Genomic DNA, 21,855 nt, shown 5'->3' with positions numbered 1-21,855 from the left:
GCTCCCTGGGTTCCTCAATATTCCAGACACATCGTGACCCCCATTCATCCCCTTGCACTCGACCCCCTTCATCCCTTTCCTTGACCCCCAATCATCCGATCGTACATGACCCTCATCCAACCCTCAGCCCCTGTTCATCCCCTTGCAATCGACCCCCAATCATCCCATCGTACACGACCCCCATCAAACCCTTCCTGAATCATCTCTTCAAACCAAATAAACTATTTTTGTACTATGCAAATGGTCTGGTCTTTTTTAGTGAATTACTAGATAGAGTGCCATGAAATTTTGTACAGACATTCATGGTTCCTAAAGGGGACTATAAAGCACTACCAGCGCCACTTGACATTTTTGTTTTTTTGTGAAATTTCCCTGCAACTATTGAATGAATTCTTATTAAAGGCGACATAAAATGCACATTTCATATTTCCTGGTCTATGTTTTCAATCTGGGAGACTATTGGAATATCTTGATTCATGATTCATGATTTACAGTTCAAAAAGCTGCTTATGGTATATAACTGATACAGACCCTCACTTCAGCCTCCGTCTGAAACATGTCGTTTTAGCTCCCGTCTCTTTAAGGGCCCCCTCCTAAGGACCCCACTCTGTTCTGATTGGCCAGCTCTTAGAAGCTGCCCCTCCAGCTTCCACAGGCTGTGGAGGATACATCAACCAGGCCCCCAGGAAGTGCACCAGGCTCCGAAACTAATTTGAAATAGTGGCCAAACCGTATAATTACAACTTCCAGGTCCGTCACATGCTGCAAACGAGCGTTACAGCCCCAGTGAAATTACTTGTTTTACCATCAGAATTTGATTTATTCAGTCCAGTAACATTTGGAAAGTCTAGAAGAGCCGCACAATTAAATGATTTTATCCTGATTCAAGTGAGCAGAGAGCCAACCTGAAGTTAGTCGGCTTGGCCAGCGTAAGTCTCCAGTATGCATGCTCTATGGGCCCAACGATCATGAAGCGTGAGCAAATCTAATTTCTTTACAGCAGGAAGCCGATTTTTTGGCTTCATGCCATGCGCCACTGAGCAACTGTCATAGGAATGAACCATCTTTGAGTCCGGCATCCAGTTCTTCTTAATACATCCATGACGTCAACAAATAATAGCAGTAGGATTTTACTACTTCTCCTTATTCTTTACTCCAAATGTAAACTTCTAAAATACATCATACATGTTCAAGACGAAATCTGATCTGAGATTTGAGAGTAGACGCAAACAACATATAGAAAAACTTTAGCAATGTCAGCTCGGCAGGTAGAAAAAAACATTACAAATGAAGCATTTAGGGCAGGTTGAAGCCCTGGCTTTTGACTTGCGGGGAGCATTTTTCTACACACTTTAACCTCAAGTTTTGGAACCTTCACTATGTTTAGCATAGATATCCGATATCATAACAGTATATAAATAACAGGAAATCACAAAAAGCATTATATGTCCCCTATAAATTTGGTACAGATATTCATATTCCCCTCACCATGAATTGTTATAACTTTTGTGATCGCCTGACTTTTCATCTTTGATTTGTTCAATACTTTGGATTATGACCATTTACCTGCAAAACAAATGACATTCTCATCAGCCTCACCTGCTTTGTGTTAGGTGCTAATTACCAAATGTTAGCATGCATACTAAACTAAAATTGAACATGGTAAACATTATACTTACTAAACATCAGCATGTTAGCATGCTGACAGATAGCATTTAGCTCAAAGCATCACTGTGCTTCAGTACAACATCACAAAGCAGCTAGTATGGCTGTTGTTGGTCCTTTGTTGCCTTCAGCTGTGGATGAATGAGAGACAGTATAGCAGACAAAATTGGATCCACCATTGACCAGTAGTGGTATCAATAAATGATGCTAACTCAGATTACAAACTCAGTAATTAGAGATCTCTCACCTTGCTACATAAATTACCACAGTAATTGGGATTGTGTTAAAACACATTTTAGAATCCAATATTAAAACATTTTAAACAACTAAAAAAAACCAAAAAACTATCCATTTGAGAGAAACAATGACAAACAATATTTATGACTTGGTGTTAGTAGTGGCCTTCAAAATCTCATCTCAGAAACACCAGACAGGACATCCCTCAGGTTGCACACAAGAAGGGAATGATCAGGATCAAGTTTAACTGGAAGAAAAGGATGAAGCACCCTGTAGCTTGGCACACTGACCTATTGATGTGAACCTGTTGCAGGTGAAAGATAGGTACAAACCAGATTACAGCCACACACAGAGTCAGAGTGAAAGAGATTAGTGGGCATTTGAAAGGGGAGAAGTGAGAGGGTTTAGCAGGATGAAGGAGAGGAGAGGAGAGAGGATTATGGAAGCCAGAGCCTGGATCCTAAAATAATCCTCTCAGTATACTCGGCTTTATGCACTGTGGGACAGAGGCCAGTTTGAGCTATTAAACTGTCATTGCATTCATTTTGAATGTGCACACAACATTTCTGAATGTGTGATCATAACCACCACTACCCCTGTTTTTAGAGGTGGAAGCATGTAAACCCTAACACACAAACACATACAATTATACAGCAACAGGCGCTTATTCCATCTGCCTTAATCTGGAAAGCTGGTTGGGAGCTACGTGCTTGTATGCGAAGCTCTAAGCACCGCCTTCTTTCCATGCTCCATGTTCTAATTTGGGTATTGCCATGGTTACATAAGATTCAGGGTCAGGGGGTCAGTGACGTTGCAGGCGAACACCGGATGGATGTGTGGCTGCTTCATGGCGGCAGGGGGACATGCTGAGCGACATAATATAATCTGAGAAATATGGCAGATGAGGATCAGGAAGGAAACCATCAGACTGACAAAACCACATAAATGGGAGGAAGAGGAAGTTTACAACCGGGAAAAATAATAAAGCAAACGTTCCAGCAGCACTCTTCCCAGCATTGTATTTTTATAAACTATGCATTCAAGAAGAAGCAATACATTATTGCTTTGCATTTACGTTCAAATGTTTTTCTTGGTTTGTTCTGAGCACTTGCAGAAATGGGAGAGGCACGACCTATAGAAAAGTATAGATAAAAAGAAAAAAACCCTGTGTACACAAACATGGAGGAACAATAGAGAGAGGTATGAGCATACTGCAAAGCAAGCATAGGTGGTGCTGAGAGACTGTATGAGCTTTTGATTTAGATATGACTCAGGACAAAAGCGCTCACAGTGGAAAAAGACGAAGAGAAAGAAAGACAGGGGGGAGACTCACCACGCATGCACACTAGAGGAACCAGAGAGGGAGGGGTGTGGAAGCTCTGTGTTGCTCCACTAACCTACTTACCATAATCTCTCTCTTCTCCTCATTTCATAACTGTGCCTAAGTTACATGATACACTCGTCATCTTACCCACGCTTGGAAGTCAATTTTTGTTATTGTAATCATTGTTATTGATGGTTTTGGTTAGTGTCATATGCTATTCTGTGCCAGAACTCGTGGGTGTGTCTGTTCCCGGTCTCATACTCACGCTCACATTTCAAAGGGAAATAATGTCAGTAATCAAGATGTACCCGGTGAACTGTAATAAATTTAAGATAGGTAGATACAGTAGGTGGATTCACTGATTGAGATATTGTGAATCATTTTATTTGATTTGTAATAAACATTTCTGGGTTACAACCTTTTACATTAGTTTTTATGTTGCCTGGTTTCAACATTTCAGGAAATGGGAAATAAAACAAAACACAACACAGCAACCCGCAGTCACACTTAATTCCTCTATCAAGATTAGTGTTTGTTAATCCAGTGATATAATAGAGTGAGTTCCTACAGTGTTACATCAAGCTAAAGGAAAACTGAAGACACAATTGTTTATATATTTAATTCATAAAAAACTGTACCACTGCATACATTTGACACAGTATTTTATATCATATGGGGAAACCCTTTATATATAAGGTGTTCCTGTGTCATATTTTCTATTGACAATGACAGAAATGCTGTATGTGAGCAAGCTGAGGAAACACAAAAAACACCATATATTAGGAATTACAAAAATGTATGCATGCATATTCATTATCTGTGCTCCTTAGGTAAATATCACAATAATATTATAGTGTATCCATGGTATTCACTTACCATATAGTAATGTTAAAATACAAATTTTACGGTGTTGTGGTGCCTTTAATGGCAATTTTGATGAAAACCCCATTATATTACACAATACCCACATATTTTAAAAAAAAAAACAAATAGGCTTTATAGCTTTTACAATAATGTTAATCATATCAAATGTAATCATTTCAGTTAAAAAAAAACTAAGAGACTTAGTTTGCAGATAAGTTTGTAGATTCTTGCTTCAGACATAATACACACTAGATCTAAATTAGGCTGTTCATATCTTCTACTTTCAGTTGCATAACTTGATCATAACAAAGCCTAACTGATGTCAGCCGTCAGACTGGTCTCTGCTGATGATTTACTGTGTGTGTGTTGGTAAATGTTGTGTAAGAAAACATTAAAAATACACTGTCTTACTCCTGTCAGTGAATTTCCGATGCAATTATTTATAAACGGGAATTGTGGTTTAAATGAGGACCTTTTCTCTGTAATATTTATCTATTACCTAAAATGTATCATACTTCCTTTTCATATAATGGAACATGAAGGATAAAATTAACTTAAAATAAACGTCGTTCCTGATTATTAAAGAAAAATAATGTTCCTGGAGATAAAAATATGCGCTTGTTGTTATACAATATATAATAGTTCCCACGCTGGGTGAGTGTCGGTCTGAACTGACACACTGCCACACTTTCCCACGCACGCGAGAGCCTCCTTAAAGCGCGCGGAGGGTGGCGCGCGCGTTAGCGCACGGGACACGAGGCGGGCGGACCGCGGGGTGAGGATCATGTGTAGTCCACGCGCCGAAACTAGGTTACTGCGAGCCGCAGAGCAGGAAAGAGCTGGTGGACGAGGAGCTGCTGCTTTATTATTTCATAGGTGTTTTATCACAACAGACCTCTGAGATTGGGGCGGAGCGGACAGAAAGTAAATAACAGAAACGCATCGCTGCTTTCATTTGTTTTTAAGCTCGACTCGTTTGAAGAAAAGGTAGAAAATCCATATGAGGATTTGGTGTTGTGACAGTTTTCAGCTGCTCCGCTTTGGAGCAAGTAAGTGCGCGTCACTGTCAGTGTTTCCTGGCTTCATTTCCACCTGGAGTTTTATGAGTCGAAGAGTTGGTTAAACTGCGCCGCCGACATGAGAGGTGAGTTTGTGGAAAATTATTATCATTATTCATATTTGTTAGATTGTTGTTGTTTTTTAACACAGTCTTGGATTTGCAAATAAGAAACTTTTGAGTCGTGCTTGTGATGAAGGCTGCTTTGAAACCTACCGAAGTCCAAAGTGCGTCGACTGCAGCCGCGCACTGGAATAAACAGATTACCAGATTGCATCACGGAGGGAAATAAAAAATAATCTGTTTCTGCTGAACATAAATAATTTGTAAATGTCACAGACCTTGAAAGTTGTTAACATAATAAGCAGAAATGATAGAAGACATGATAGGACATTTTATTAAATTATTATTATTTTAATTATAGGACATACTGCATGTATTTCTATATGATTACATTTAAGATATCTGTATAAACTGTAAGGGTTTTTTGCACTTATTTCGTGTTGCCTGTGACAAGAAGATATGCGTTGCAGCTGGTTACTTTATTGAGCGACTCCAGTTATGTAAGAGAGAGGGACGGGAGGGAGGGAGGGAGCGGCGCGGAGTGATCCAGAGGCTGTCAGAGCACTCGGAAATCTGCTGGCAGGGATTATTTATGTTGAATAGCTAGTCCTTTTTGCATTTTTTTAACTCCTTTTTCTTTCTCTGTGTTTCATTTACACTTTAATATCACTTGTGTGTGATTCAGTAATTAGTTTTACAGTTCTGTTGTTGCCATTTTTTTAGTCAGAATTTAATGGCCGTGATGTTTAAATGTGTTTTAACCCACTGGTAGTTTGTTTTATGGTGTTGTGTTGTAGCTGTTATAGTTCATAGTCCAGCGTGTTTTTGTTTTCAGTATCAGCAGTATGGCGGACAGTGAGGGGGGGAGGAGGAGAGAGAGAGGAGGTGCTCCATTGACCTAGTTCTGTCATTGAGGATTACAGCAAGTGTGTGTGTGTGTGTGTGTGTGTGTGTGTGTGTGTGTGCGTGCGTGCGTGTGTGCGTGCGCGTTGGGGTGGAGAGGCATGGTCTGTCGTCATTACTGATGAGACAATGTTGATAATTTAAATCAGTCGTCACGGGAGAATAACCATCTTTAAGATACTGTAGATATGAGCTGCAGTCTGATTTGAATACACCTTGCAAGATGCATACTTACAAAAACATTACATAAGAAAACTTCTACATGAAACCTCTGTTACTGAGATTATTTTTTTGAAAATGAATAATAACTCTTTGTATCTGTTTTTACTTTTAGGTGTAAGTCAATGTAACAGTCAAAAATGATTTGTTTTGTAATGTGGTGATGTCAGAGTAATGCACTACTGTGACAAGCAGGATATGGGCACAGCAAGCCCACATTTAACCATGAAGCACAGGAGGGTTCAGTTAAGCTCAGTTTCCTCTGTCAGCTAAGGTTACTTACATCAACCAGAGCGCATGTCAATCCAGTCAAGCACTGCTTGTTAATTTGATTTTGTAGAAAATCATCCCCCATTTTTAAAGGAGACATAAGCAAGACTTGCAACAGAATTTACTACAGGAAAGAAAAACACATACAATAAGTTAGGGTGTGCATTTCACAAGTATTTATAACAAGTATAACTGTCACCTTTATACCTGATAATTGCAATTAACAACACTGTTGATCCTCTTTATCTGGAAGTTATATCTGCACAAACAGGTGAGGCTGGTATGATTTATGAGAAAATAAAGAACCGTCAATAAAATACTCATTGCACTGATGGTGTGCAGAACTGATAACAAACAGTAAGACTGCGTTGGAGCTCAGTTAACCCAGGATCAAAGGTATGATGGCTGTAAAGACGAAAGGCTGCTCTCTGCTCTCCAAGGACACACTGCTGTGCTGAGCTCAGGCTCAAAGCTACTATCTGTTGAGTGTGCAGCCTTGGGGAAGTTCACAGAGAGCTACAATATGTGTCAAGGTGCCCTTTTCTCTCTGACAACTGCGTGCTAAGATTCCATTCCCCTTATCTGAAGTTTCAACTCTTCACCGCGCCTGCATGTTAGTATGCAGGCAAAATGATTGCACAGATCTGTGCCTTTTTGCTTATTATGACTACCTAGAACACAGTGCATTTTGGTGTACACAGTGATTACATAAAATGAATATTTTGCTCTTTAAAATTTGTTTGGGCTCAGAAGTATCTTCAGTCATTTTGATAGGCCATATCTATTTTTTCCAAGTATGCAGAAGGATAAGTGACATATAAACACATATAAAGAGATTTTAATTCAAGGCGACTGTGATTGCTGCAGCACAGTCCTAAATTTGTTCCCGTGGTTTGGAGCAGCATGCAAAATTACATGCTGTGAACTGAATTCCTCAGTCTGGTTTTTGCTTGTGTTGCAGAGGCCCACTTGGGTTTGGGCTCGGAGCAACATAAACAGCATGATCAAGTGGATGCACTTTATCTTGTCTGATCAATGGCGGGGGATTACAGAGGCACAGAGTGTGAGGCCTGGTTTCTTGGCAGGTGTAGCATTGTTGTTCAGCATGTGGAAGGTTTTTTTTTTTAGAAAAATTAGGAAAGGGACAAACTCAATATGTAGAACAGTAAACTTTATGCATGACAAAATTGTTGCAAGGCATAGTTTTTTATCAAGCCACCCAATGTATAGGTTTCTATTGTTAATAGTGGGATAATCCATAGTATAAAACTAAATGTATGCACCGAAAGAACCAGTTTCAGTATCTTCACCTGTTGGTGCTGTCAGCTATACTGTCGCACTCCTTTTTAGGGTGTGTGCTGATGGAAATACTATGAATATTTTGTATTTTCAGATTGTCGGTTGCGTGATGTTTGTCTTTTGTTTGCCTCTTTTTACATAATGTAGACAGCATGGCATTGCTGGCTTCTAATTATAGGCAGTGTACATGTCCTAGTTTTTTAACAGCAGACCTTCTCTTCCTATTTTCGGTTGACACATTTTTGTAAAACACTGTTTTTATTCAGTGTCACTCTACTGCACTTAAAACACTAAAGCCGTGGTTACAGTTAAGAGCGATGTATGATGTAAGCCGCTGTGATGGAGCTGCTGTGCACTAATACCTTTCATTCCATTACTATTGCATCTGCTGAGTAATTACCTAAACCTGCAGTGCATTTTTAAAGAGTTTGGGGTTAGTGTCAGGCCATATTATACTATCTGCATTCTCTAGGTAGGTCAGTGGGAGGAGACAAGAAAAAACAGTCATTACGGTTCATATACAGTAGCTGTATAGAAAACAGGTGGTATTTGAGGCCCTGAATCAGAGCACAGACAGACAGAGGGAATCACTGGATATTTAATAAACCTGTTGGTAACCTTACCTTACAGTAGGTTGCACAATATAGCATAAATGCCATTCCTCCCATCCTGGCCCCAGAAGCCCCTTGCAATGTAGGTTAAGTATACAGTATGTCAGGTAAATGTAAAGTGCCAGGTAAATAGGACCTTGGACTCTGTTTGATTAGCTGGGATGAGAGGACAAAGTCTGCCTGGCTGAGTACTGTTTCAAGGAAAGTGCTGACCAACAGAGACTGACACACTGACTGACACAGAGAACACTTTAAAATCACCACATATGTTTGAATTTAAAGGGAATTAGTGTTACTCCCTATTCAATGAAGGTCCAAAAAATTATAGCATGTTTTTTTTTCCACACTTTGGCACGAGAACGCACAAGAAAACTCTTATGAAGTCTATTGAATTACTATTTTTCCATTTACATCATCACTGGATATTGTTTGTTAAAAGTCCAGATGAAAGGGTATTTCAAGAGTATCTAACCTCTGTATCATGATTTCCGAGTGAAACAGAATAGAGCATAACGTTGGGAGGATTTTGATTTGAATGTTGAAACGTGGGTGTGTCATAATGAATCTTAGCCCTGGCCTGCAAAAGTTGAAGCCTGATTGATGGGTGGATGTCATGATATTATTGGTTGAAAGTGGCTGGTTCAAGCCTCTGTAAGCACACATCATATTTTGTTTTACTGGAGCAAAACATGATTACATTTTGATATAAGAATTACAAAGAAATTTATTTTTTTGTATTTTTTGGGCATATATCGTTAAACAGGTGCACAATATGACCAGGGGTGTGATCTAAAAGGGTTAAAAAGCCATTTTTCATTTCATCTCAATTCCTGGAAATGCTCTAAATAAATTCTGATGAGAATAAAGAAACTGTTGTTCAGACCCATCCTGCAGAGAGTAGACTGTTTTAGCTATCTGAGACCAGTGTAATAACTGTCCTGCACACTGTTATTCACACTAAACAGTGTACACTTCAGGACTATGTTGTGATTTTTGCAACATTTATTTGCGAAAAGCCCAGAGTGGTAGAAGGGACCTCTGGCCAGCCAACTGCACCAGAGTAAAAATAGATTTATGGTCTAGCTCAAACACAGCTGAAATTTCACTCAAATACTTGACGTGCTGCAACAAGTTAGGAGCTAATAGCTACGTCTGTTCCCCTTGTTGGAGTTTACTGTACAAGATGTTTTTGGAAATATTTCCAGATGTTTCACAAGTTGTAAAATGTCCACTTTTAACTGGATCGTTAACATCTCTCAGCAATCAAACCTTACATTGTTTTCTTTCCAAACCAAAAGGAGGGCTCCACCCTCCTACCTGAATCAGATTTGGTTCCACCTTAAAACCTGCAAGAAATGAGATTGTGTTCCTTGCAAGGGCGCCGCCACAAGCGCCTCCCCATTTGCTGAATGAGAAACTGTGTCAGTGGAGCAGCTCCTGCTCTCTGGGCCCGACTGTACCGCTCAGCTGACTGGCAGGTGAGGCGGCGAGTCACAGACAAAGCTGCCCACTCAGCGGCCAATGGGAGAGCAGGAGGGTGAGGGAGGATCGTCACACCGTTGCCAAGACAACCACCTTTGAATGAGTGTGTTCATGGAATGCGGCCAGACGGCAGTTATATAACAGGCTGAGGGGAGGGGTGAGGCTCCGGAGGGGGAGCGATAAAGGGAGCAATGGAGAAAGGGACTTTTTTTCCATTGCCCTTTATTTATTTATATCCTTCAGTTGCGTTTCGTTGGCCAGCAGGAATTCTACCCAACCAAGACACTCAAATAGCCTATGTCACCTACACTGCACAGAAAGTCTATGTAGAAGGTTTTTTTTAATCCCAAGTCATGATTTTCAGGGCAGTCACTAACCTCTTTTGCTTTGCTTCAGTGTGTGACGCATATCTCGTCCCACGCACGGTGACTTACAGTATGTGATTGGTTGGTTGTGAGTAGTTTATCAAAGAGCCTTTAGAAAACAGCCATTTTCTGCAGAGCTGTGAATGCCGGTTAAAGCTGTCATTTGCGATTTACAGGTTACCTAATACCCTCTATGACCCAACAAAAGTGGTTTAGAAATTGTTTGGCACTGCCTGCAGCCCAAGCCAAATTAAATTTTGCACACAGTCTACACAGTAAGAGTCACATCTAGTTGTTTTGTGTGTTACCATTGGAGGACTTGAAGAGGTCAGCATGTATGTCTTTATTAACCTGCTAGCATTTTGTTCACTCTGGAGGAGGAGTGACAGAGCGAGGGGAGCTGTGAAACTTTATAACCCCGGGCCTCAGCTAATGCAATTGACCTGCTATTCTGGGCTTGAGGAGGCCCAGCTACTTAGATAAACAACATAATGAAAAGAACAGGCTGTTCCTTGGTAAGAAGGCTCAGACATCCACAATGAACACAAGGTGTGTAATGTATATACACAGTTTCTTTTGGCAATCACAGGATCCACTGTGTTCTTGACAGTGCTGTAACATTAACCAGAAATGTATCTCATAATTATCAGCTACATTTCAAACCTTGTAATGCACAGCTGACATTTAACTGTCATGAAATAACCTGAATTTCTTGTGAGAAAATTCAGGTGAGTCTACCTGCATTGAGAACTGAATGCAAGATGATGGTTGCCTTGCTTGAGTTCAATTTTAGTTAAAGAATCAGGGCTGTCTAGAGTAAATATTGATTTATTATAGGCTGTACACTTCATTTGATATGACTGAGGTCTGTTATTGACAATAACTGTAGTCAGCATAATAGGCCTGAAAAGCAAATGTTGAATGTTCTTGTAACTGGCACAGAAAATGTTTCAGTGTAACAATGCTGCTGGACGGTGGCCAAATTTATGATAACTTGTTACCTTCAGGCTGTGTTTTCTGTATATGTTTATGTTGATATGTAGATGGATTTTGAGTCCGTTGTCCCAAAAGACAGAAATACAGTTTTGAGACTGTCAATATGCGGTACCAGCAAACATCATAACGTCACATTCTTTCTCAGTCAATCCATATATTTATTTGTTTCTACGCAATTAACTACAGAACTTTGGTATTCTGCATTTGACGTCAAACCCGGCTGATTTCCACAGCTTTTGTATATTTTTAATGAGTATATTTGACCGTTTCACTGATTTTTTGTCTTTTCTCTCTCCAGCTCAAATAGAGGTGATTCCCTGTAAGATCTGTGGGGACAAATCATCAGGTATTCACTATGGTGTCATCACCTGTGAAGGCTGCAAGGTGAGCTGTCAGTTATATCTATTGTCAGTTGTTATTAAGAGATACCAAGGTATCATTAGTCTCATTCTACCTAGTCTAATAAAAACATGTTTTTTTATGATCTACAACACTCAACTAGAATTGAGATGCTCATATTGTTTACCATTGATGTGTGTGTGTGTGTTTGTACGTAGGGTTTCTTTCGACGCAGCCAGCAGAACAATGCTATGTACTCCTGCTCACGACAGAGGAACTGTCTAATTGACCGGACCAACCGTAACCGCTGTCAGCACTGCAGACTGCAGAAGTGTCTAGCTCTGGGCATGAGCCGTGATGGTAAGTTCAGTTACTCGATCTATATTTAATTAACTCAGAGTTTCCACCTCCTGTTTTTTGCCCGTCAGGATGAATGAGTCACAGAGGTTGACTTAAACCATACCTCCTTGAATCTTAATTTATTTTCTTTATGCCCTCCTAGCGGTGAAGTTTGGTCGCATGTCCAAAAAGCAGCGTGACAGCCTGTATGCAGAGGTCCAGAAACACCAGCAGTCCCAGGAGTGTGCGGGGGTCGGTGCCCGGGAGGAGAATAGTGACGTGGTCGACCATGGCCGTACCTACAGAAGAGGCTCCAGCACCGCACTCAGTGATCTGGATGACATTACCACACTGCCGGAAGGCCTGCTTTTCGACCTGCTGCTCACCCCAGAGGATGCAGGTGGAGAGTACTGTAACCTGGACATGCTGGCCGGCAGCGGAGGCAGCAGCTCATCCTCCCAGAGTTCACCAGAACAGACCAACTTGGATTTTGTAGACGGCAACCACAGCATCAAGCACGAGTACCAGCTGTTGCACGACTCTGGACTCTTCTCACATGCCATCCTCAACCCACTGCCTGAGGGCTGCTCCCTGCTTGAGCTAGGTCAGTATAAATCCTGTAATGCTTAACTATGTCTGCTATTGCTGCTGTGTTTTTGAAACTTAAATCCATTTTAAATATAACAATAATCCCATAACATACTATAAAGAAATAAAATCTAATCAAATCAAACTTTCTCTCTGCTCAGAGCATATAACCCAGAGTGTGGTGAAGTCCCACATTGAGACGAGCCAGTACAGCACAGAGGAGCTGAAGAGAGTGGCATGGACCTTGTATAGCCCAGAAGAGACCCGTTCGTACCAGACCAAGGTATATGTGACATTCGGTTATTACAATTTAATATTGTATTGCAAGTTTGTGACAGTCCACACTTGAAGACAATGGAGATTGTTCAAGAAAAAATCTGTTTAAAAGGTCCGCTGTGTACCAGGATGTGTGAAATTGTTCATGTTAGCTGTACTATGAACTGTCCCTTACTGTTTAAAAAAAACTGTAGTAGTCACACATAAAACGTGTTTCCTATCACTTAATTTTGGCTCCTTGTGCTCTGTTGTTCTGTCGCACAAGGTTCATAGAGGAATGTTTTCAATGTTTAACCTTGTACAAAAAAAACCTGTAAAACTTCTGGAAAAATATTTCCTAAAACAAATGTAAGAGCTTCCTACATATCAACATAGTGCATTCTTACAGTGGAGTTTATAAATCCAAACATTTTTATCACACATTTCCCTCTTGGCTTCTGTCTCACTGCTCAACGTTGCAGACCATAGCTTGGTACATCCTTGGATGTATGATAATCACATAGTTAACAGAAAAAAAACTGGAGACAACTTGCATTATACTTCTCAGGTGTTTCAATTCTCATAAAAGCCTCTCTCTCTCTCTTGCTTTTTCTTTCAGTCAGCGGAGGTGATGTGGCAACAGTGTGCTATGCACATCACCAATGCAATCCAGTATGTGGTGGAGTTTGCCAAGCGCATCTCTGGCTTCATGGACCTCTGTCAGAATGATCAGATTATCCTCCTCAAAGCAGGTCAGTGCATGACACCAGTAAACATACACTCTGTTGGCAAAAGCCAGTTGTACACATTATGTTTAATGTAACAGTCAGGAGCTGCGCCTCCAGCAAGACAGCTACCCTGCTGTGTGCATGTTTACTACTTGGCAAGCTTTCTTTTGTTATGACAGTGATTGCTGTTGTCATATGAAAGTGCATGCACAATATATTACCCCCAAGTGGTAGCTGTCTTCACAGAGGTCAAACATCACATGCATACAGAGTGACTTGAAAAGGTGCATGGTTGTTCTGCTTCTGAAGAATAGTGGGCCTTGTTTTAATTATGTAGCCTTCTTTCATGCTGCTTTCTTTGATCATCATATTACAAAGTGTCTCTAACAAGCTTATGTGTGATCTACTTCCTTAAGTATTTGAAACTTGAAGTTGATTTATTGTTTGCAGTGACAACCAAAACAAGTAAATCAAAAAAATAGATGGTAGAAAGGTTTTGAGTGGCATCCAAGATATTTGCCTTCCTCATTGTATTTGTGAGAATGAAAGAAGGAAAAGCGCATGTGGGGTTTTCTCTTGAGGTGTTTAGATGTTTCAATCAGATATCTTGATTATCTGTAAAATGTGTGAGAAATTTCCACACCCATACATGATCTGCTAAACCTGATTAATACCTGAAGGGTAGAGACAAACAATAGGGTTGTGAATGTACACTGTGCCCATTAAAAACATAAAGTGTGTCAATTCCACAACAACACATAATCAACCTTGGCAATACTTATATTTCTGGATAAAAACAACCAAGACGCACGCCAACATTTTCTATCTCATGTATGAAGCAGTGACTTACAAACATTGTGCACTGTCTAACTTGATTACAGTAATTACATGCTTTGTTGTACAGGTGACAATTTCCCTGCCAGTCATAGTTTTCCCAGTAGACGACATGAAATGACCTTGTCAATACAGAATGTTTTACTTTATATTAAGACAGGGCAGAAAGACAGAAGAACTACTCTGTGGATCATGTCACTGGTAGTTTCAGTTATTTGTCTTTGCTTCCATCATCAAGGGAAATTTCAAGGGAAAGGCATTTTTTTCAGAAGACAATGTCTGTGTGCACTGTGTGCTTGTCAATGTGCCTGATAGACATTATTCAATTGGATATTTTGTAAAGTGTCCTGGCACTTTTTCCTTTATTCCTACTTAAATATTCAAACTGTAGGCAATTCTTTGAATGTATATATGTTGCTAATCTTTTCTTTGAATTTTTTTTGTGTGTGTTCACAGGCTGCATGGATGTTCTTCTGATCCGTATGTGTCGGGCATATAACCCCATCAATAATACATTGCTCTTTGATGGAAAGTTTTCCACTGCTCAGCTTTTCAAAGCTCTTGGTGAGTCAACACATTCAATATCTCCATCTCTCTCTCTGTCTCTGGCTTTTAGGCCAACTTTTTTTTATCTGTTTCTTCAGTGTCAAAATCGTGGCAGTCATTAGTTTCTATTTTGGTGTTGACTTTCTTTTTTCTCCTTCTCCTTGCCCCTAGGCTGTGATGACCTTGTGAATGCAGTGTTTGACTTAGCTAAAAGCCTGAGTCGTCTACAGATGTCTGAGGAAGAGATGGCTCTCTTCAGCGCTGCTGTGCTTCTCTCACCAGGTGAGATTATATTTCTCTAACTACAATAATTTATCCTTAACCAAAAAGAAGTTTATGAAGTGGAAAGTTCTGTATCTGACTTCCTGCTCATTCTGATATTTACACTGAAGTGTAATGGAGAAAAAATTAGAAATTAAGCTGTAGTGGCCACCTCATGTCACACATTAGGTCCATTAGAAGCAGTTGGCTTGTAGTTTAAAACTGTAAAGATTAATAGTCACCAGCACTGCTAAAGGTTGCAGCACAAGTTTGCTGGATCAGTGCATCTCGTGCCAGGGAACAGCATAATTAGGGCTTATCACAATTAGATATTGCGTTGTTGTCTGTTTACCAGCTACGGTTTATAAAACACAGACGTCATCAACTTTTATCACAGGTCAACACAGTAACAGAGGAAGATCACATAAAAATTCAGATATTCATGTTTATCTCATCACTGGTAACCTGTAGTTTTGATAGCGTTCTGTACACTCCATTATTCAGGTTGCATTATCGATCCATCTATGTAAAAAAAAAGGTTCTTTTAGAGAATCAAAATTCAGTATCTATAAACTGCATTTTATTTCACCAGCTAGCCTGTGTATGCTCTCCTGTTGACCCCCAAATTACAGAGAAGAAGAATTGTTTGTTTGAATAGTTATACCACACCTACACCAGCAATGCCGCACCCATGGCGAGAGTATAATACTGGCACTGGCAGGATATTGCTTTAGTTCCAGTATAAATCTCAGAGAAAACATTGTGCTGATTTAGTTCTAACTTGCCATCACTCTCTCCCTCAGACCGACCCTGGCTGACAGATGTCCACAAGATACAGAAGTTGCAGGAGAAGGTCTACGTGGCTCTGCAGCGCTGCCTACAAAAACATGGCGCATCAGAAGAGAAACTAGCTAAGGTAAAATGTCTGCTGCAATTTAGTGAAAAAACTGACAGGATGTTTCAACTACTGTAGTAATAACATGTTTAATTCTTTCTTCTTTTAACTTTTCCTGCTTTTCTGTATTTGTCCTCTAGATGGTGTCTAAGCTTCCCATAATGAAGTCCATTTGCAACCTTCACATAGACAAACTGGAGTTTTTCCGTCTGGTCCACCCTGAGACAGCATATACTTTTCCTCCTCTGTATAGGGAGGTTTTTGGCAGTGAAATCACCTTCCCAGACTCCACTGAGGGCTAGCACCATTTAGCTAAATGTTGTGATTCAAATAGAGACATTGAGGAGAAGGGAGAGGGAGATAAAAAAAAAAGTGGCAACCAGCTGAGGCAAAACAAACCAGCAGCTAAATGACAATTCTGCATGCTACACTTTAGGACACACTCCTCTCACCTCTGAACTCCCAACCCTGTGGAGTAGCTTACACTGCCCTGCAAGCCAGTCCATTCAGCTTCAGCGTAACACTACAGGAACTGCTGCTGGGTACTCTGTGCATGTTACCTCTTTTTTTTTTAGGGAGTTAGAAGAAATTACTAAAGAGTAGCTTACATAATTTGTATTCTCAAAAATATTTTTCTATGAGGTGACCTTAAATCTCTCATCAAGCTGAATTCCTTTCTACTATGAATCTGACTTTCACAGTTCTCACAGTTCCTGTTAGCTATTGTTGAATGTACCCCCTCTACCCTTAACCGCTCAGCACAGCCCTAGGCTTGATATAGAATGTACATACTGAAAATCCTCACCCACTTTGTGGAGATTTGTAATGATGCCTGTTTCAGTTGTCAGTCTAGTAACAATATATTGTTTTATTCAATATTTTTGGTAGCGCCCATATTTTGCAGTTTTGTAATGTATGAACAAACTGTTTAAAGGGACCATGATCAAACTCACAAACAGACAGGGTTTTGAATCTGTGCAAATCGTGGGCAAACATTCAGTGTCTGCCACCATGCACTTACAAACTCTTGCACACACAGCACAAAAAAATAGCACTTATGCTGATCTTTATAGGTATTTTTACTAGCACACCCTAAGACACTGATGTAAGTGAGCTCTTTTTTTTAATGCAATCAATGACCTCAGTCCTAATACCCTTTCCCTTTGCAAATGCCACTTAGAGAATGAGTGAAGAATCAGAGGTATTTTGAAAGTATTTTCAGATGTTTCTTTATATATATATATATATATATATATATATATATATATATATATATATATATATATATATATATATATATATATATATATATATATATATATATATATATATATATATATATATATATATAAAATACCTATATAATCATGTAAGATGAGAGCAGTCATGAATTATTGCAGAGAGAGAAGGAGGTAAATGTTCTTGTGCTCAGGTCTCTCAAACAGATACTGCCTGCCCGTACTTTGGGGTTCTGGGATGGAAAGATTGTTGTTGCTGAAAAGAAAATCTAGTGGATAATTAGCACTTATGAGTCCTTATTAGAATCCAAAATGAACTCTTGGCACAAGATTTTACGGGTTCGCACTAAAACTGCCATCTGTGAAACTTCTGTAAACCAGTCAGAAGTGCTAGACACACCCTCTGGCTGTGGATAAGCTAAGGTGCTGGGAAGCCGACCACTGTGGGGTTATGGGTTCTCATGGAGGAGCATCTGGAACTGTCACACCTCAGCCCTCTCCGCAGAAGAGTGCCATTGCCCAGACCTCCAGCACCGACTCAAACAGCAGGTTCAAAAGACTTTGGGAGTACTGAAAAAAAAAATGAACTGAGAGTTTGATGTTGAAATGGGACAGTTGACTATATTTCCACCTACATGGTTGGATGAGGGGCAAAGGATAAAGAGTGGACAGGTGGGTCATAGTGTTGTTTAAGCTCCTTAGACATCGGTTAGAGGGGATTTACTGTCTGCGCCAACTCTCACTGCTTTGGGGTCAGTAGACTATGCTGTTGCAGACACCCAAGGTAGTCTAATTGGAGAATTGAATCCTGTATTCCTTACTCCCCGTTCCCTTACTACCTCACCCTTTTCAAACTCTACATGGCACAGCAAAGGGTTGACAGAGCCATCAGCTACCCCCCTGAGTTAGAGTTTCATTCGTACCAGAGAGCTTCTTGAAAATATAACAATTAGTGGTGAAATTTGAAGGCCAGTGATAACTAAACTATCTTCAAATATATTATTTTGCTCTTAAAACTGGACGGAAGACAAAAGCAGAATTAAATGCTGGATCTGCTTGTACTGAGGACATCCTCTGACTGCTTTTTTTTTTTTTTTGTCATTTGAGAGCAATCCATGCCTTTAGGTCCTGGAAGACCTACATAGATATAGATCTATCGGGTCTCTGGAGACACATGAGGGTGTATCCTGAAACCTTTATTTCAAAGCAGGATGACATATTGGGTTTCTGTAAAACATTGTCATTCTACCAGTATTCTTAAGAAGCTACGAGAAAATAATAGTTTTGTTTTCTACCTTAAGCATAATAAGACAATCACATGACAGATGTTGGATGTCTCGATTTAATATTTCAGCCAGGTTTGCTTTGCACTGCTGGGACAGTGCTGTTCGCCATACACTACATTATCTCACATAGTATGAAGGGTTATTACCCTTTTCTGGGTACTTAAGACAGTGGCATAGTGGGATTGTGCAATAATGTCTTTCCCATTGTTCTCTGTGTGTTGGGGCCTTTGTTGCCATGTATTACAGTTCATATTTTTACAAGCACTCCAGCGCAGACACACAGTTAACCTCACAGCACAACAGATAATGTTATATAGACTACAATGAACCAAATACACAGCCAACTTCTTCACAGGTCAGCAATCAGCTGACAATGGCCAGATGACACGTACAGATTGTAACAAGGTGCAATACTTTGTGTTTCGAGTCCTAGAATGTTAGATATGTTGATTTCAAATGAAACAGTAGCCTACTATACAATTTTGCAGGCCTAAAAGCTGTCCAGGGGGCAGCACGTAAGTTCTGCACTTACATTTCCGTTTAGAGTTACTCAGGGAGATAGCTGGGCTCTCTGTCCTACAGTGTCTGCAGTTAGTTTAGCTAGCAGGACACTTGCACCAACATACTGTAGAAGACCTTAAAACCTTGATCACTGTGTACAGTACATGTTCTTGTGAATGTTTGATTACAGAAGTATCAAAGATTTTACCCCTGTCTAATATCATTATTGCAAGACTTTTGAGTTTGAGTCATAGATGAAATAGGATATTAAAAAAGTACAGCAAAATAAATATAAAAGATGAATTATAATCTCTGAATCTTGTGTTGGTTTTGTTGTGATCTTTTGTTTCTTAATTTTTATCCTTATATGTACTGTTTTTTTTCACATCAGTTTAGTGTCCTTTTTGTCTTGGAGAGATATAATTCTATTTTTTTTAAAGAGCGTTTTTAAAGATGTCTCCCTAAAAGTTTCTCTTTTGTCATGATCCTTCTGTTTGTGATATTTTCACGCTATTTTAAGATTATTATTATTGAATCAATATAGATTTTAATAAGAAATAATTTATGATATGTCATGGATATTAAAGCCCAAGAGGTTATTAACACAGTGAAGTGTTATTGCACAATGGTGATACAACATGTGGATTTAAGAATGTAATAAAAGTCTTTTTGCAATTAAAATGAAATGTTGTGGTGGTTTTACCTTATGTTCTTTTAAAAAAAACCCTACAGATAAACCAATACTGTTGTTAACACATAAACCTGTTTTATTGTATTTATTCCCCCATAAAAAATACATTTAGAACATTTTTATTTGAGACAAATTTTTCTTTAAATACTTTAGAAATAAACAAGTTCAGAAATAAGTTTTTATTTGCCATTTAAAATGGCAATTTTCTCCCACAGGAAAGAAACTACAGGGACAGTTTTCCCACATGAACAACCTTTCTTCCCTAATACATGAAAAAATTATGTAATATTGTATTTTCTGAGTTAGTATGTCCAGATGAGTAGAGATAATCTGTTTTGCAACACAGAGATGCCATTTACACAATGGGTTACAATAAAATGTTGACATTACAGACCTATTTTTTACATTTTATATATTTGATATTTCACTGTATTTTATGATGTTATATGTATCAAAAGAGGGCTTATTTATCTTTGTGTTTTGCACTTGTAACTCCAGCCACTTTAGAGTCTGTGTATTTGTCATTACAGTCCACATAAATGCATAAGGATACTCTGTACTGGGAACATGCAGTGCATTATTGCCACCATATGGTGGATAGTAGCATGGCTGGGGTTGTTATGGAAATGAAACTTATTCAACTTACTAAAACAATGACTAATCAGACCAAAGGTTGCATTTTCTCCTTTCTGTTATGTCTCCTCTCTTGGCTACTTTTGAAATGTTAGTTTATCCCCATAAAAAAGAAAATTACCTCTCTAATCCATTTTGGAGCCATGCAAGTAGTTTCAGATTTATGTGAAGTTTTGAAGCCTCTGCTGCCACCACAGCATAAGGTGAAATGAATTTAGCATTTAAAAACCACAACAGCAATGTGTGTGTTTGTGGAAACAATGCCCCAGTTACTCAGCATAACTCACAGACCTTGTTGTCAACAGTTTTCATTGATACTATCTCTTAAGTACAAAGTAATGTCAGGGACAACCTGTTCTCAGTTAGATCTGTGGATAATTGAAAGTAATCAGGACATTGTTTGTGGGTAAAGACATTTTTCTGTTGAATTTTTCAAATGCTTTGAGCACTGCAAATAATGCGATCCATCCTCATTGTATCAGGCCTCATCAAATGAAAATGTCATCAAACTCTCATCAAATGAATCAAAACTATTTAGATGGTTAGATGATGTCAAGGTAGAGAGAAAACACAGTCCAGTTTGATTTCTTTAAGCCAAGGCTGGATTACCAACCAGGAAAGCTTGGCAACTGACCTGGGACCCCAAAAGCTCCAGGCTTACTGTGTATCAAGTGGTTTGTACTGGTTTAATTAAAAATTTGTTTGGAGATCTGCACCACTGAAGCACAATATAAACTGACATGATAAGGGACTTAAAACGGGTCCTGATTTATTACCTGATCTTGAGGCCCTGTCTTGAGGAGGGTTCCTGTGTCATTTCATGCAGTTTTGTGGCATTTTCTTAAATGTGTGTGTTTAGTCAAATTACTACACATTAAGTACAAGTAGGTAGTATTCCAGTATAGAAATATTTACCATAAATGCAAGATGGTGCTGCTCTAGTGGCCACCTGTAGCAGCAGCTCCTCTCAATACTGACATCCATAGACAATCATACATTTTACTACCGTAGCAATATCCACTTGACCAAATTGTTTATATTTGAGTTAGTTTATTTAGTTATTGTATATATTACTTTTACCTTTTTTATCTCAATGTTGACTGCTGTAACATCTATCTATCTATCTATCTATCTATCTATCTATCTATCTATCTGTCTGTCTGTCTGTCCGTCCGTCCTGCGACAGGTCGTCGGCAGGTCGATCCAGTCACATTTTAAACCATCACAGACATATAATATCTCATCTCATTATTTTTGGCAGATCAGTGCCTTCCAGGTTTGTTCTTTATACATAACAAAGGCCTATGTATTGCATAAGACTGGGAACGGGAACATCTGGCCTGTGAATGCAGCAGCAGACAGACAG

General features: G+C 39.3%; 1 protein-coding gene across 1 annotated transcript; it reads left to right on the top strand.

Annotated features, from left to right (window-relative positions):
* The first annotated feature begins 4,888 nt into the window (after window positions 1–4,888).
* On the top strand, window positions 4,889–19,425 carry rorca (RAR-related orphan receptor C a). Its single transcript, XM_044361451.1, has 10 exons — window positions 4,889–5,234; window positions 11,654–11,739; window positions 11,913–12,054; window positions 12,197–12,637; window positions 12,783–12,904; window positions 13,496–13,628; window positions 14,895–15,002; window positions 15,156–15,266; window positions 16,049–16,161; window positions 16,281–19,425. The coding sequence occupies exons 1-10, from the start codon at window positions 5,228–5,230 to the stop codon at window positions 16,440–16,442; spliced, it is 1,425 nt and encodes a 474-aa protein (XP_044217386.1). The 5' UTR covers window positions 4,889–5,227; the 3' UTR covers window positions 16,443–19,425.
* Window positions 19,426–21,855: the final 2,430 nt, after the last annotated feature.

The sequence above is a fragment of the Thunnus albacares genome, chromosome 9 (genome assembly GCF_914725855.1).
Source record: "Thunnus albacares chromosome 9, fThuAlb1.1, whole genome shotgun sequence".
NCBI lineage: Eukaryota > Metazoa > Chordata > Actinopteri > Scombriformes > Scombridae > Thunnus > Thunnus albacares.
This window is presented reverse-complemented; position numbering and strand designations above follow the sequence as displayed.

Bases quoted from the DNA above. Each gene is read 5' to 3' on its own strand.
- rorca (XM_044361451.1), top strand. The intron at 12,055-12,196 runs GTAAGTTCAGTT...ATGCCCTCCTAG, and splicing joins TCTGGGCATGAGCCGTGATG to CGGTGAAGTTTGGTCGCATG. The intron at 15,267-16,048 runs GTGAGATTATAT...TCTCTCCCTCAG, and splicing joins TGCTGTGCTTCTCTCACCAG to ACCGACCCTGGCTGACAGAT.